Source organism: Rattus norvegicus, chromosome 8 (genome assembly GCF_021556685.1).
Source record: "Rattus norvegicus strain SHRSP/BbbUtx chromosome 8, alternate assembly SHRSP_T2T, whole genome shotgun sequence".
Classification (NCBI taxonomy): domain Eukaryota; kingdom Metazoa; phylum Chordata; class Mammalia; order Rodentia; family Muridae; genus Rattus; species Rattus norvegicus.
The window spans coordinates 42895333-42911369 of NC_141541.1; the positions used below are offsets into that span (position 1 = coordinate 42895333).

The 16037-nt window shown below is 49.3% G+C and overlaps 1 protein-coding gene across 14 annotated transcripts in view; it reads right to left on the reverse strand.

Annotated features, from left to right (window-relative positions):
* The window catches only part of Pknox2 (PBX/knotted 1 homeobox 2), a 262954-nt gene that overhangs the window by 73938 nt on the left and 172979 nt on the right, over positions 1 to 16037 (reverse strand). For 12 of the 14 annotated variants that reach the window (XM_087563654.1, XM_087563647.1, XM_087563655.1 and 9 more), the window contains 1 exon segment: positions 1738 to 1846. The exons of the other annotated variants lie outside the window; for them this stretch is intronic. In XM_087563654.1, coding sequence (XP_087419780.1) covers positions 1738 to 1824 — 87 coding nt within the window. In that variant the 5' untranslated portion in view covers positions 1825 to 1846. 14 annotated transcript variants of the gene reach the window in all.

Consider the following 16037-nt stretch of genomic DNA (forward strand, 5'->3'; position numbering starts at 1 on the left):
CTTCACATAGGGAATAAAAGTCAAGAGATTAGACCTGAAGGGGTAATGAGAGAGTGGGTCTCGTTTCCTGAGAGCCGCTGTTTAAGATGGGTCCCTGTGTGCCTGACCCACCGTTCTATTATAAGGCCCGGCTTTCGCGAAGACAGTGTCAGAGAGCAGCTGGTTCTTTAGAATAATGACAATACAAGGGAAATAGAGCGGAGTTTTCCCCTGAGGAGCTGGGGTTAGCTCTTGAAAGCTGAGAGGGAGGAAGGCAGGGAAGGGACCAGCAGCGTGGAGTGCTAGTAGCCAAGCATATATGGGAGAAACACCCCAGCCCTAAAGAAGGGGGAAAGGGACTCCTGGGGCATCTGACTCTGAAAGCTTTTCTTCCACGAACCGGAAACCTCGATAGCCTCTGCTTCCTTCCTCCCACGTTATCACTGCCTTAACCCTTCTACCTTAGCCTCCATCTTCATCCTATTTCTTAAGGTTGACGAGATTCAGGGAAGGGTCCAGTGCAGAGCAAGCCTGGAGACTCAAGGGCATGTGCTGGCCGGTCACCGAATGACGAGGGGTTTTGTACTCTCAGAGAGAGGGGAGTCAAAAATGGTCTGCAATGTGGCATCTGGCAACTCCCCAGAGGTTGGGAGTGACACGGTGTACAGGATAGCTGCTCTGGGCTCACACTAAGCTGGGCATCGGCAGGCCATAGGACCGAACGTGAACCAAGTCCCCAGCCCCATTTCCAAATCTCAATACTAGCTTCCACGTGCTGGCGTGCAAGGGATAGAGACGGTCGGAGGACGGTTTCGGCAGAGAAGGCAGACTGACACACAGTAGCTCTTCCCTGGGTTAAATGCCAAGCGAACATTCCAGTGTATGCCATTCCCGGGACGCAGGTCCGATAGGTAATTATTGAACTGAGATGGACTCGCCAGACTAGGGAAAGGAGACCGCTGGTAAAAGGGGGCGTCTCCTGTGAAAGCGCAGCCCCAAATCTCAGGCTTTCACAGGCTCAGGGTCTGCTGGGAGGCACCCGAAGCAGAGGTAAGAAGGGATGGGTCTCAGGAACTGCAGCAGCCCAGGCCACACATGCTAGAAGCCTCCAGAAAAGAAAAATAAAAACAAAACCGAAAACAACAACAAAAACCAGAGGATCTAGAACGTTGGGAAGATACTGCTGTACAGGTTCTGCGATCACAGGACTTTCAGGAGTACATGATGCTAAGGCTGGAAGATGAGAACCAGGGATAGGGAACTGAAGTCATGGACCAAGAATCCTTCTCTTTCTAGGCAGAAGCCCAGCAGAGCCTTAAGAGACTTCTAACAGGCAAGTTGCAGGGCACTGATCAGAGCACTCAGATCTGGGGAAGGGAGATGTGGTACTGAGGAAAGCAGGAGTCTCTTAAATAGACTGTGCACATCTTGTCCCCAGATGGCCAGTGTCAATTTTGGCCTGAGCAGTACTAAGGGCACTTTAGCACTTTCCAATGTCTGCAGGGTAAGGGTGGCAGGCAGGTCTATGATCACAACTCCAAGTTATGGTCCCGTAACAGAATTAACCTAGACAGTGTCTGAGCCTGGTGTTTTGTCAAGCCCAATGACTCTTCAAGGATCTGTATTCACCAGCTCAGACTCTCGAGAGAAGCCTCCCCAAGGCTGACAGGCAGGCTACAGCTAGGTCAGGACTGCCAGTGGCCTGGGAGTTCCACACTCACATAGGGTTTCCTCCCCACTCTTCTCTGTCGCACTCACCTGGGGGCTGTCCTGGTAGGGTGGGGGAGGGACATTCTGCGTGGCCATCATTGTCAGAGCTGGGGCTGGGGAGGCATGTTGCATCATGGGATTGATTCACATGGAGGATCTGTGGGCAGAAGAAAAGGGGCCACACAGTTAGTACAGAGTCCAGGCAGCCCAGGGGACTAACCAGCTCCACGATTTTTTTTCTCTCTCCCCAATCTGGAGCACCTGGCGTTGATGGTGTATGCAGGGACCTGAGTTTCTTCAGGGGAACAAATCACAACTATGGGAAGGGGTCAGGAAGAGAGAAGTTTGCTGTGCTAATTTGACTCAAAAGGAGTAATATTCAAATTACATGTAAAACAATCTGTACCCCTGTGGTGATGGTTGGCTCAGCATCAACTCAGGCCTGGTTGGTAAGGGGAGGGGGTGGCAGTGGGTAGCTTGACTAGCGGCAGGCCTGCCTTCATCTCTCTGCCTTTGACAAGGCTCAACCTTTCACAGACATTCAGAACCACCAAGCATTCATTCCCCTAGGCAGTAAGCCCATCTGTTTCCAGCTTCAAGGCTCAGGGTCTCCAAGCACAAGGCTTACCCTCTCAAGTGTGCTCATTACACCGCCTAGTGGAAGCAAGGGACATGGGCCATCAGCCTTCCTCAAGACTAGTCCAGGGGTGATCTGCGCAGAAGTTTTTGGGAAGGGAAAGAACAGAAGAGTGCATACTGGGACACCAGGACTTTCTTCAGTTTTGGTTCAATATAGAGTTGCCAGTATGTAGAGCCATACTTGCCAAATGGATGGCCTGTTTCTTACATAGGAGGAGACAGGTCATGAGGAAGCGTGTGTGTGTGTGTGTGTGTGTGTGTGTGTGTGTGTGTGTGTGTGTGTGTGTGTGTTTTATGGATCTTCTTCTCTGCATCCCACACCACCTCATCACCAGTAAATGAACTGCCCCCTGGGGCCTCGAAATTTTTCCTTGAACTAGACCATGGTTTGCAAGCAGACACACCCTGGCAATGCCACCCAGGGAAACTGAATGCCCAGAGAGACACTGAGCTGCAGTGGATGCCCTGAAATATTTAGAGCCAGCACTCACAGGCTAGTTTCACTGTCCAGCATGGGGCAGGAGAGCCTGAAGAACATGGAGGGGTGGAAACTCTCTCCTGGGCAGAGGGGTCTAATGAGCTTTGGGAGCCAGTGTTCAGATTTTCCTGTCTCTCCCTGAGGGCACTCGGGGGCTTCTCCAGAGTCTTCCAAAATGTCCACAAAATGTAGCAACTTAAAGGGGTCTTAGAGGTGCCATTCAAAAAAAGATGTTGATCTCAGGAGTGTGTGTGTGTGTGTGTGTGTGTGTGTGTGTGTGTGTGTGTGTTTCATTGTTGTTCTTTTCAGGGAGGGAAAGACAGAATGAAGAACTACCCTGGCCTGACCCAAGTCTCCAAAGTACCAGGCATGCTTTGACCTCAGGCGCACAAGCAAAGCAGTGGGGATCATGTTTCATTCAGCAGATGCTTATCACATATCGACTCTGTGCAGGGAGCTGGGCTAAGGAGTAAGGCTGGATGGATGAATGAGGCCAGATCTTCTCCCCAGGGAATGGGGGGCGGGAAGGTATGGTTGGTAGAGGGAGGTGATAATTTGGCAGGAAGGAAGAAAGTAAAGGGGGGCTGGGGATGACAGTGCTGGCTGAGCAACAAGCCTGAGCAGAGCGAGCATCCTGGTTTCAAGGCTCACCCTTTCTCTCTATTCTGACCTGCCTCACTGGGCTTGCCTTGTGTCCATCTCAACACAGGATGGCCACTGAGACCCAGGCTATCCTTTGCTCAAAAGCCTAGGAGAGAGCAGAGTGGGAGAGCTTCTGTCAGGAAAAGTATCATGGTTTGTCTTCATTGCCGGGATTTGTGTGGGTTGTTGCCAGTCATAGTAAGCAAGGGCAGACTAGAGAGAATTCCAGAAGAAAAAAGAGATTATTTCCTCTTCTTCCTCTTCCTCTTCCTCTTCTTCCTCCTCCCTCATGCTAAAGACAGATCCCAGGATTTTGAGCTGTTCTAAACATGGACTCCATCCCTTGCCCAGAGGAAAATTTCTTGAGACATTAGAAAGACCTTCAAAATGAAGATTTCTGAAGAGAGCCAGGAAGGAGGCACACACCTGGCACTCTATAGTTCTAGCACTGGGGAAGCAGGGGCAGGAAGGCACAAGTTTTGAGCACAGTCTTGCATTTCCAGGTCTCTAAGGTCTACATAACAAGACCCTGTTTTCATACCCCTTCCACATACACCCACTCCCCAAAGATGATACTAAAATGAGTATATCAGCTCTCTCTTTGAAAACCTGGGAGGATAAAGAAAGAGATCTTGAGAGATGTTACGAACTCTGGAAGATAAAGTAACTTTGACTGGGCCTTGGTTCTGGAGAGCAGGGTAGGCCTGGGAGAGAGGGTGGGCCTTGGGGGTGGGGAGAGAGAGAGAGAGAGAGAGAGAGAGAGAGAGAGAGAGAGAGAGAGAGAGAGAGAGAGAGAGAGAGAGAGAGAGAGAGAGAGAGAGAGAGAGAGAAACATTGAGACAGAGAGACAGAGAGAAACATCAAGACAGAGAGACAGAGACACACAGCAAGACAGAGAGTCGCAAAGCAAGAATCTTATTCAGAGACAGAAAAGGGTTGCAATACCAGAAATCTCCAGAAGAGGGAGCACAGGACAGAGACACTGCTAGAGCAACATCCAGGAAGGTTTTTTTCTCAGCCAATTGGGGCAACTGTTTTAACACTGGGTTTGAGTCTTTCCGTAACTTCATTCCGTACGTAAATGAGAAACTCACAGTGAAGGTAAGGCAAAGAAAACTCGAACAGAAGAATTATGGTTACACAGAAAAGTCGTAATTCCCCACTCTTTCGTTAACGCTCCCATAATTAAGGCAAGGTCAGTTAAGTGATGGCGTCACTTGATAACGCCTGTTGCAGAACAAGGAAGGATAGCTGAAAGTGTCCTGATCCTAGAGTCAACCACCTACGAGGCGAAAGCAGTTTTCAGTTCTGAGCCTGCTAGGCTTTGCAGCAAGGAAGCTAGCTGGCTCCGGCTCCTCCCCTTTCCTGGGGTCACCGTAAAAGTCCCTAGGCCACTGCTCTTTGCCCTCTAAAGATTTTTTCCTGAAAGAGAACTGGAGGTCATTTTTAAAAAAATGGCTTAAGTTACTCTCTCAGCTCAGACAAACACAGAAGCTTTTGGAAACTTGACCCAGTGGCGCTCAGCTGCATAAGACTTCCATGCTCATCCGGGGAGGCTGGCTGTGCCCTTAATCCCTCTATCTGCGCATGCCCCATCTTGCTTTAGCCTCCTTGAAGGGAGAAGGACGTGGGGATTCTGTGATCCTGTCAGACATACGGTCTGGATGTAGGGGAGCCCTTTAGCGACAGATGGGGGTCTTGGATCTTTAGAGAAGCCTGTCCTATACACTTTCTTTGAGAACCCATTCAGAGCTCCAGGGCTCCAGGGCTCCAGAGCTTTCGTCAGCGGTTCTGTGGGGTTACTGGCCCTGTCCAGACACCCTCTCATTTCTGTCATTAGACATAACACCAGGGCATTCAAAGGACCATAGCCAGTGACGTCCGTAATCAGAGGGCTTTGAGGAACATTTACCCTGGAAAATTCCTTGCTCTGGACTCGGCTTGAGAATTTTCTCGTTAATGCTGAGACCTTTATTACAAGACAGCTACATGGCAGGGGAAATCCTATCCAGCACTCAACTCTACAAGATATCCAGGAGGAAGTAATTTGTATCACTGATCCTGTCATCGAAAGGTTCCAAAGTGCCATTTTGCAGGCTCCGAAGCCAAATGAGGTAATGGGGGATTGGGGCCCCAAAGGCGGGTACAAAAGACTCTTTACAGCTTAGGGGTGCCCCTCTCCATGCCTTCTTAGCTCTAGCTCCCCAGAGGCAGTGCCATGATGCCCTCAGACTGGAGCACAAACTCCACTGTGTTGACAAACATAGGCTTAGGGAAAAAATTGCCAAGCTCGTTAGAAGGAGCTCATTAGGACTTGTTGACATGAAACCCATTAGACCAATTAACATTCCATTAACGGCCCGGGGCACCAAGGGGTTAATGCTGCCGGGCAGTAATTGGGCAGGGGTGTAAGGGTTGGGGGCTTGAGGCCTTAAGGATGAGAAACAAAGTCTAATTGGGAACTGTCTGGCCAGCCGGCCTGACAGCATTTGTTCCTGGCCCCTGACCCTAGCTGGGACTAAATTATATCCTTGTATCCGGTGCTGAGGTAGAAGAAGGAAGGGAAGTTCAAATTTGCTTTGGCCCCTTCCTGTCATGCCCCTGTGTTCCAGACTGGAGACTGGGCAGGTGGATGGCATGAAGAATAAGGGGGAGGGGCTTCCCACCCTCTTTGATCCTGAAAGTTCTGTTTTCTTCCTCTGAGGCATCCTCTCCTTCACCCACTCTGGTCTTGTTTTATTCATTTTGTTTGATATTTTATTTTTGAAGCAAGGGTCTCCTTAGGTAGCTCAGGCTAGCCTCAGACTCACTATCTGCCTCAGCCTCTGGAGTTAAGTGCTGGGTTTTGCACACCATATCTGGTTGGTTTGATATCTTTTTTTTTTAAGCTCTGAGAACTGAGTGCCTTCTCCCCTTCAGAAACTGGTTTTCTGTGATAGTACATTCTTCTTCTTTTTTTTCCTAAGTAGAAAAACACGGGAGGTTTCAAAGCCTAATGTATCCCAGGAGTGTTGGGGGTATTCTGCCCACCATCCAATAGCAGCTAATCGAGCCCACCCCCACCCCCCAAGGGTTTCCTTACTTTGGCATAAATGGAGCCTATGGAAGTCTCACTCTGTGACTGGGCCTCAATTCCCCCACCTGCAAAGTCAGTTGAATAAGATTTACAAAATCCCAGGATCTAGCCTGTGCTTAGGGTCCAAAAGTCTGAGTTCTACAACCTGTAGACTCTCTTATACAACGCTTTCCCTTTTGGACAGCGGGAATAAGAGAAGCTTCCAACATCTGCAAACCCATCGCACAGAATTAGCTCCCCACATATGTTTATTGAATTGAATGCCAATAATTGAGCTGGAGTTTCATTCCAAGGGTCAGTCAGTTCTCAGTTTCTCTTCCTCCCTCAGTTCACTGGGGGGAGGGGGGAGCAAGCATCCCAAGGCTAGCAAACCAGGAATCCTCCATCATCCTATTCCATAGCCTCCTAGGATATACCTCCACCTGCATCCCCAAAGCAGTCCGCTCTCTGAAGCCCAGGCCAGCGGTTCTGAGGTCTAGACAGATTTGCAGGAGGCTGAAATAACACTGTGAACGCAGCAGGAGGGGGTGACTGGCTGCATTAGTAACCTGGCTGGCTTAAGCTTCTCCTTCAGGGGCAGCTGCCTCAACCTGCCTCAACCCCCCTTTCTTTTCCTTCAGCGACTAGGCTTGTCCCCTATGACAAATGATGCCAGCTCAGCTCCCCTTCCAAGAAGCCACCTGTAGGTGGCGTCGTAGGGCCCCTCTTTAATTGCATTATATAATATAACCTGTTTACTAAATCAAGTAATCAGTCGCCTCAGGATTTACAGCTTCTGATGTGTACAGAGAATTGGACTTTGAGTCAAATTTAAAAACAAATAAAAATGAGAGGCAGCTGTTGCTGATAGTGTGATATTCATCTTTTAGAAACAAATTCACCCCAGTGCTATAAATTATGCCTGGGAAAAAAGTGTTGTTGATGGGGAGGAATTGGCTAGGTCTCCTCTGCTGGCAACTCCGAGCGATGAATCTTGAAATAACGGTGTCAACCTGTCACTGATTTCATGTGACTCTGTGGATTTATCTAAAGTAACGCAGGCGTGTGGATGCACACCACACACACACACACACACACACACACACACACACACACACACACACTAGGTCTCGGTAAAAGCTTGAAACCGTAAGCAAAAAGCTGAGTTTCTACAGGAATTCTGTGGTCCCTGGGATGGATGACTGGACTTAGCACAGAGAAGAGGACAGAGACAAGTCTGAGGCCAGTGGGGGGTGGAAGAGGGTGGAGGAGGATGAAGGAGAGAGGAGAGGGAGGAGGGGAGGAGGGGGGAAGGGGTTGGAGGAGAGGGGAGGAGAGAGGAAGAGGGGGGAGGAGAATGAAGGAGAAGGGAGGGAAATGAGATGCACCAATGGGCTACAAATTTCTAAAATGTGAGGGGAAACTTTACATCCAAGTTAGTTTTTCTGATTGAACCGTTTTCAAAGGAGAGAGACATGCAGGGTCTTTAAGGTGGGGGCTGAAAGACCCTGACCTAACTCACAGCTCATCAAACACTGCAGAATCCACTGTATGAGGTGACTCAGGAGAGTACAGCTGGGCTGAGAGAGAAAGCCTCAGGATCTGTGAAGTCTGGTGACAGGAAGACCAGAGACTAGCAGATGCCTCTTCCCACTCCCCCTGATCTCAGGCTGTTGAAGGCAAAAGGCAGTCCTTCATTTGGTCAGATCAAACTCAGAGTGGGTCTTGGAAGCTAGGTGTAGGACCTGTGTTCATATCACTAAAAGAAAGACTTGTGGGTAGGAACTAAGATGCGCTTGCTCTCAGGTCTGAGTCCTTAATTTCTCTCCATTCCAAGGATGGCTCACTCTACAGTTACTCATACTATACAGTTACAGTTACTCCGTGGGTCCCAGGACACACTGCGCCTGGCCCAGGGCTTAGGTCTCACAGAATGACGCAGCCCGGAGGCCCACTTCTCCAGTTCCCCTCTAGGTCCTGCTTGGACACACCATGAGTGCCTTCTGCCCTGAGCAGGAAGTGGCAATAAGAGCAAGGCCACCAAGCTCTCTGGCCACCTAGCATTTCTTTGTTACCTTTCTAGGGTTTCCTACGCAGAAGGCGGCACCAGGTCACGCCCTAATAGCATGATGCTGGTCTCCAGGGAACAGAGTGGAGACACAGCAGATTACTTAAGAGTTATGAACATCTCTTTCCCTCCCGTCTCCATCAGCCAGAGTGCCTCACGGAGAAATTGAGTAACATGGACCTCCTTTAAGCTTCTCACTTCAAAGAGCGGTCCTACTCCCAAGACCCTCTCTCCACCCCAAAGTCCACCCTGCTGTTTGTCCTTTATATGGGATAACAGTATTTCACCACGAAGGTGAGCAAATGAGTCTTTTCCAGCCTAGAGATTGAGTACCAGTTTGCTCTAGAAGCCAGCTCTGGGGTGTGGGGAGTGGCTGTTTTCTACTCTGTATCCCTTTGTATCTATAGCATTAGGAAGAGAGGTACTTACTGGTCCCATAAGGCAAAGAATTTGCTTAAACAGGGTCTCAGATTGGGCCCCCAACTGTTACTGGCAACACTGAGGATTACTGTTTCCTCATGGTTCCTGAAGCAACTCCTCAAGGACAAAACTCACTTTCCTTGGATTCCGGCCTGACCAGGTTTCCCACAGAAGAGACCACTGTCTTGCTCTGTCACCAGGAGGCATATGGTCTTAACCCACGGAGTTCCCATCTTAGCAGGGCCCAGAGTCCACCTCCCTCCACTCTTCCTCCACTGCAGCCATTCCTCGGTTTAGCACAAAAACAGTCTAAGGCCCGGAACCCTCTTCCTCATCTGTTCCCGCTCGATACCAGCTCAGCAGAATGGTGGGGCCCCTATCTGCCCGCCCCCCTGCCTCTGTGTCACACCTTCACTGGCTTCAAAAAGCCGCTGATATATTTTACAAACTGAAACAGCAATTTAATTCCCCCTGATAGCGGCAATTGTCCATTAGATCTTCCTACCGAGGAGCTTAACAATAATTCCTTTCATCCAACTGCTTGCCTCTTCTTGATCTGAGAATCAATCCCATAAATAGCAGGCAAGAGTTTGCACATTACTCCCCCCCTCCAGCTTTTAGCATTTTGATGAAGATTCTCATCTCTTCTTTAAACACTTTACAACTTGGCAATTTTTCTCCCTTTGGTTCCTTTAAACAAAATAAAACAACAGCACAGGGGTTGGGGCGGGGGTGGGGAGGAGCACGCATGGTGCCTTTCCCAGAAGGGTTTGCTCTTCCCCGTGCTGGGAGGCAGAGGGTGGCCCCGGGACTTCTGATGGAGTAGGCTGCTGAAAAGGAGGTGCCACTCTGCCCTGGTGGGGTATCATTAGCCTCTTAAACTTCACATTTACTGAGGTTGGGTCTTGCTTTTGTCAAGTGTTCAACTTGAAGAAAATGTCTCCTTCCCTGACACTCTTCCATTGTGCCTAGAAACGGAAGTGAGAGGAAGCCTAATAGCTGCCCTGCGCCAGTTGCCTGCCCACCCCGCCCGCAACCTTCTCACCTAAAGACACAATTCTGAACTCTCTTTCCCTTTTCTGTTTTCTGTTTCGTTTTAAAAACAGGCTGGTGCTACTCCCTCCCACTCTTCAGAAGGGTGTCTTCTAAATGGAGATCCTCCTGCCTCAGCTCTTCACCCACTGGGATCACAGCCATGCCCCTCCACATCTAGTTACCCTCCTTCCTTTTCAGTCCAGCCCCCTTTGAGTCTACATCATGGGTGGGAGAAAGAGAGGAACGGGAAAGGAGAGGGCTTAAGGCCTTTGGTTCAATCTTGTGTCTTTTCCTTTGCAACTCCAATGATTATCAACAGAGACGAGCCCTCCCGATCCTCCACCAGGTGTTGGCAGATAGCGGACTGCCAGGGAACCAGGGAGCTCCAACCTGGCCTCCTGAGATGCCACCACGTGTTCTCTCTTGTCTGCACACACGAAGAGAAACAAGTCTAAAGATGAACTCAGGGATGCAAAGTCCCCCTCGACGGACTTGATTCCCAGGTTTATTATTATTTGTGGAGAGCCGAAAGCAGCCTGGGGAACAGAGCTGAGAAAACAACACAGGCCTGGCCCCAGAGGCTCACAATTCAACAGAGACAAACAGCTCAGATCCTGGGGATCCCGGATGACAGAAGCCAGGCGGCTAGTCCCTGATGCCCTGTCTGCCTCTTCCCTGACTAGTCTGAGGGCTGAGGGCTGAGGGCGGAGCTTGAGGAGAAGAGCAAGCAGGGAGGGGCTAGAGCACAGAGCAGAGGCCTGGGAAGCCTCTTCAGCCTATTAGCTGGGACAGTCTGAGACTCGGAACCAGAGCCTCTGCAGAGGGCCTGCCAGGCCTTTTCCTCTCCGAGAAGTACCAAACTATGTTCTCTGGCTGTTTGATACCTGTTTGGGTCGATACCTGATCCAAGTTTTTAAGTTCATCTCCAGGAAAAATAAAAAATAAAACAATCTGATGAAAAAGCAGCTCTTTGGCCTCAGCAGTGGGCGTACTTCTCCGTTCGGGTGGCATCTACTTTGGCCCTTACTGCTGCTAGAATGGGGGCATGTGCCTTGACTCTGTGTTCCTGGTATCCCAAGAAGCAGGCCACAAAGGACAGAGGATGGCAGTCGATGTGAGAGGAAGTGAGTCTATACGGGGCCCCAGCCTCATATCCCTGCTGGCACACATGTCCTCTGTCTCTGACCTAAGATGTACCCTTCGCGCACCTTTTGTTCTGTTCCTCACCAGTTAGGATAGGATGGTATTCTGTATTTCACAACCACATCACTTTTCCTTCATCAAACTTTGGCTCCAAACCCTATCCAACTGACCACGAAGCCTTCCGTTACCTTCAGCCTCGCTCAGAGCCTTGCAACGGGCAGACATGGGGCGCCACTGCAGGACGCGGAAATGTTGCTCCACACATTTCTAAGTCATGAAAAATTCCTATCTCTGCCATATGCCCTTCCCTACCCAGGAACCTCTTTGCTCCCCAGCATAAGATCATAGCTATGGCTTCCATTTTCTAGGTGTTGTTTTGTGGGGTAAAAGTGTATGCAGTACAAGTTCCCAGGCCTCTTGTCCTAGTGAATAAAATACTCCTGCAAAGTTATACACCCATTACTTTGGCTTTCTGTTAAAGTGCAAATCTAGGACCTTTTAGGTCCAGGTGCCTTTTAGACGTCAGAGAGGAGTTTGTTAGCCCCTTCCCTCATCGTTAATTTTGATGACGGTGAGACAGTAATAAGGAGTGAATAGTGACCCTTAGCTCACACTGAGTATATTACTAAGCATATATTGATACCCTTGCCTTTTCTCTACCATGCAGAGTCAGTCATGTTGGCCCAATTTGTGGATGGGAAAACTGAGGCTTAGACAGGTGGAATCATTTTTAAAATATTTCACACAGTCTGATTAAGGAGTACAAATGTTTCAAGATAAAAGCCAGAAACATCTGGGGAAGAAAGTGATCCCAGAAAATGAGAAGGAGCCCAGCACTGAGAAGGCAAGGCGGTTGTGGAAACAAACTGCCATCTTGGATTTGGTCCTGTACAGAGACTGTTCCTTCATTTTCATGTGGTCCAGACTTCTAAAAAAAATCGTATCATGAAAAGAATACTGGTGTCTTCTGCGTGTCACATGTGGGCTTTAGTGATAGCTAATCCAGGTACCTCCCACACCTCCCCACAGTGGGGCTTCATCATCTCCCACCGTGGGGCTGCTTCCTCCATGGTTCCTTCCTGTTGGTACTCTTACCCTGGTAGCGAGCAGAACTAGTCCAAATGTATGCAAATATTTGATTGCATTTTGCTCTTGTTATTTTATAGAAAAAAATGAATGAGAGGGAGATGAAAAAGGAAAATGCTGATACCAGAGATAAGAACGGGGAGGGGTGGGGGGTGGGGTCTTGTAACATGATAAAACTGAGACAGAGGAAAAACATTTAGCTTGCTGACACAGCAGATCTGGAGTCTCCTTCACAGATTCACTGGACTGTGTGCTCAATTAGGAAGGGAAAGAATGAAATCAAAGAATGAACATGAGACAATGAGTGTCTGGCTGAAGACTGCACCTCAGAGGCCTTGGAGAGTTGGGAACCTGATACTTTATTTCCTTGTCTGGCAGGAACTTTGAAAACACGCGCTGTAGGCACAAGCCCCAGGCTGCTTGTTCCTGATCACACGTGCCTCCAAGGGAGACCAGAGCTCTGATTCACACTGACCCAGGTTCTATGTCAGTGCCTCCTGGTCAGTCTGGACCCAAGTGCCTCCTCACTGGGGCTTAAATAGAGTAGGGGAAGGAGAATCTTGCTGTTAACCTGTTCTCTGTCTTTACATGGCCTTCTTGGCTATCCCACGTATGGCTTTCCAGGTCCATCCACAGCAGCGTCTAAGCAGCGTCCCTATTCAAACGCAATCCAAAGGCTGAGACTCTCTTCTCTTTCCTTCCAAAGTTCAGTAATATTATGTGTTTTAAGCTGTGCCACTCCATCATTTGGGAGTGATGCTTTGTGTCACATCTAAGTCCTAGCTGCTTTTTTGTCTTGTTTTATTTTGTTTTGTCTTTAACAGAAGCCCCTTCCAGGGTACCTTTCTTTTGCACTTTCTCCATCTCAGCCCAGAGAGACTCCAGGCAGAAAGCTGCATGGGCAGTGGATAGAGACATTGTTCTGGGTCATCAAATGGTATTACTTACAGCCTCCAAAGTGGCAGCTGTTAGACATGAGGACAGAGCACCAGGGCTACGCGATTCACCTCCCACTGGCTCCTGGCTTCCTCCTGCCAGACCCCTTCCTTTTCACCCCAGCCTTAGGAAGGGGTCTGTAGTCCTCTGGCTCCTACCAGGGAAACCTTTAGTCATGCTTCAGCCCTTCCAGCTGCATTCAGACCCGGAGACGTGTTTCATATTGGCAGCAGACACTTTGAACACTGGTAACTTGTCTGAGAAGTATAGCTCACCGAGTCTTTGCAATGACGACTAATTTCCTCTCATTATGATGCTGATGGAAAAGAAAGAGCCCTTGCCTTCTGCAAGTTAAAAATTGTGCCTCTCCCTCCCCTTCTTCACCCTAGAAGATAAGCTTCCCTTGCTGTGCTAGGGAAAGGACCGGTGGGTAGAAGGAAGAGTGGAGAAGATAATTTTGTCCATTGGTCCTCAAGGACCAATTAGGAGGCTCCAACTTACAACAGACCTCCATCTCCTGGGATTTGAGCATCTCTCAGGGTCAGGCTGCCAAAGGTAAAAGAAGCATCTTGACTCATTTTGTCCAGAGCAGGGTGACCTAGGCATGCAGGGGGACTGAGCTATATGCGGGAAGTCATCAGGGCAGAAAGGTCTGGGAAATGGGATTCCCACGCAAGCTGACACCCCTCTAATGCACCAATCTGAAAAGCTTGGATGGGTCCCTGCTCTCTGCAGGCCTCTTTGTGATATGAGATCACAGCCTCTGCTCTAGAGCACTCAGAAGACCCATCTGCTAAGTCCTTGTCCAGGGATTTATACGGGGGAGACTTGAACTATCAGGATTATTTCTCTAACAGGACATGTGTGCATGTGCCTGGGCTAAAAATATGGGGGTGGGTGGGAGAGGGAGGTAGGCAGATTGGGCATAGAGAGATGAAGAGATAAGGAAGTCCATTTCAGAAAGACTGGGTCAAGGACTGTGGATGTCGGGAGATGGAAGGCTCTTAACAGTGAACCGCAGCTGAGGGATGGCTGCCATGACTGTCCTGATTTGTACCCCAGCTTCCCCTTCACAGACCAGAAACTGGCTGCCTCTTCCCTAGTCCAGGAGCAGTGGGGATCCAAGGTCCTAGGGTTAATTGTCAGAGGACCAAGAGAGCTAGGTCATAAACAACCAAGAGCTCTGACTCCTTTGAACAAACAGGAATTTTTTCAGGTGGAGCAGCAAGCTGGCTACAGGGTCCTCTTTAGAGCTCAGGTCCCAAATAGCAGGCTCAGTAACCAACCAGTAGGTTCCGAGTCCTGCGTGAGCGATTGACGTGCCATATGGAGAAGGCAGAGGCTACTGAGGACAGTGACTAGAGAAATAATAAAATGAAAAAGTTCCCCGAGCTGAAGCCAAGCAGGCGACTTCAGAGTGAAGAGGATCCCAAGGGCTGGGGAAGAGAGAGAAGGAGGCAAAGCAAGCTTCAGGTCCCCGACTACGCCCATTCCGAAGCCCCAAGAGAAAAACGAGAGGAGCCTGAAGTTCCCAAGGATATCCACGGGGCAGGAAATAAGATGGCGGAGCATCATCGTCAAGACTCAAAGGCAGAATGGAGTGTGCTCCTTGGTGGCAGAACATCTGCCCGGTGTGAAAAGCTCTGTGTTTGATTCTCAGCGTGGCAAAACAAAACCCGGCCCGAGAGAGCAAGACTCTGAGTCAACCAAGCAAGTGATGGAGTCGATGTTGGCTGTGTGAGAGCTCACCCCACTTCCCATTCAGCAACATTGAGAAAAACATATCTAGAGGTGATATGCCAGCAAAACCAACAGCTCTGAATATTATTACCATATAAGGAAACGTGGGAGAAGGAGCCATGACTCTACCAAAGAGGGAAACCCAGAGGGACAGGGAGGGGTCACTACACCACTGTGTTCCTGACCCCGGGGGATCTGCCTCTCCTGCAGTCAAAGCACACAACCAGATGATGTGACGGAGTGACATTTCCACGTCCACACTGGGTTCATGCCTTCCAACTTAGTTCAGTCTTTTTAATTTAATTTTAATTTTTTTACTTATTTGCTTTACGTTCCTCTCACTGCCCCCCTCGGGGTCACCCCCTCCCACAACCCTTCCCCTATCCCTCATTCCCCTTCTCATCTGAGCAGGGGGCGTTCCCCAGGGTAAGCCTGTAACCTGGCACTTCACATCTCTGTGAGGCTTCCTTTGCCACCGAGGCCAGACAAGGCAGCACAGCTAGAACACACCGCACACACAGGCAATGGCTTTTGGGATAGCCCCTGTTCTGGTTATTTGGGACCCACATGAAGACACCAAGCTGCACATCTGCTGCATATGTGTGGGGAGGCCTAGGTCCAGCCCTTGCCTGTTCTTTGACTGGTGATTTAGACTCTGAGAGCCCCAGGGATCCATGTTAGTTGACTCTGTTGGCCTTCCTGTGGAGTTCCTATCCCCTTCAGGGCCTCCACTCCTTTCTCCTATTCTTCCGTAAGAGTCCCCAAGCTCCTTCCACTGTTAGGCTGTGAGTTTCCGCATCTGTCTGAGTCAACTGCCTGCTCAGTGGAGCCTCTCAGAGGACATCATGCTTCTGTCTACAGTTCAGTCTTTTAATTGACCTCTAGTCAGAATCTAGAGGTAACCACACTTACGCAAAAAATACAAACCTTCCAAGTCTTAAGGTAAAGAAAGTAGGTAATATACTATTGTTACATTACATACACTGTGTGAAATAGTATATAACATATTATATGTAGTGCTATATATTATATACTTACAGTATTTACACTTTCATTTTTTGAAATAGGGTCTCATTGTGTAGCCCAGGCTGGCCTTGAACTCTACC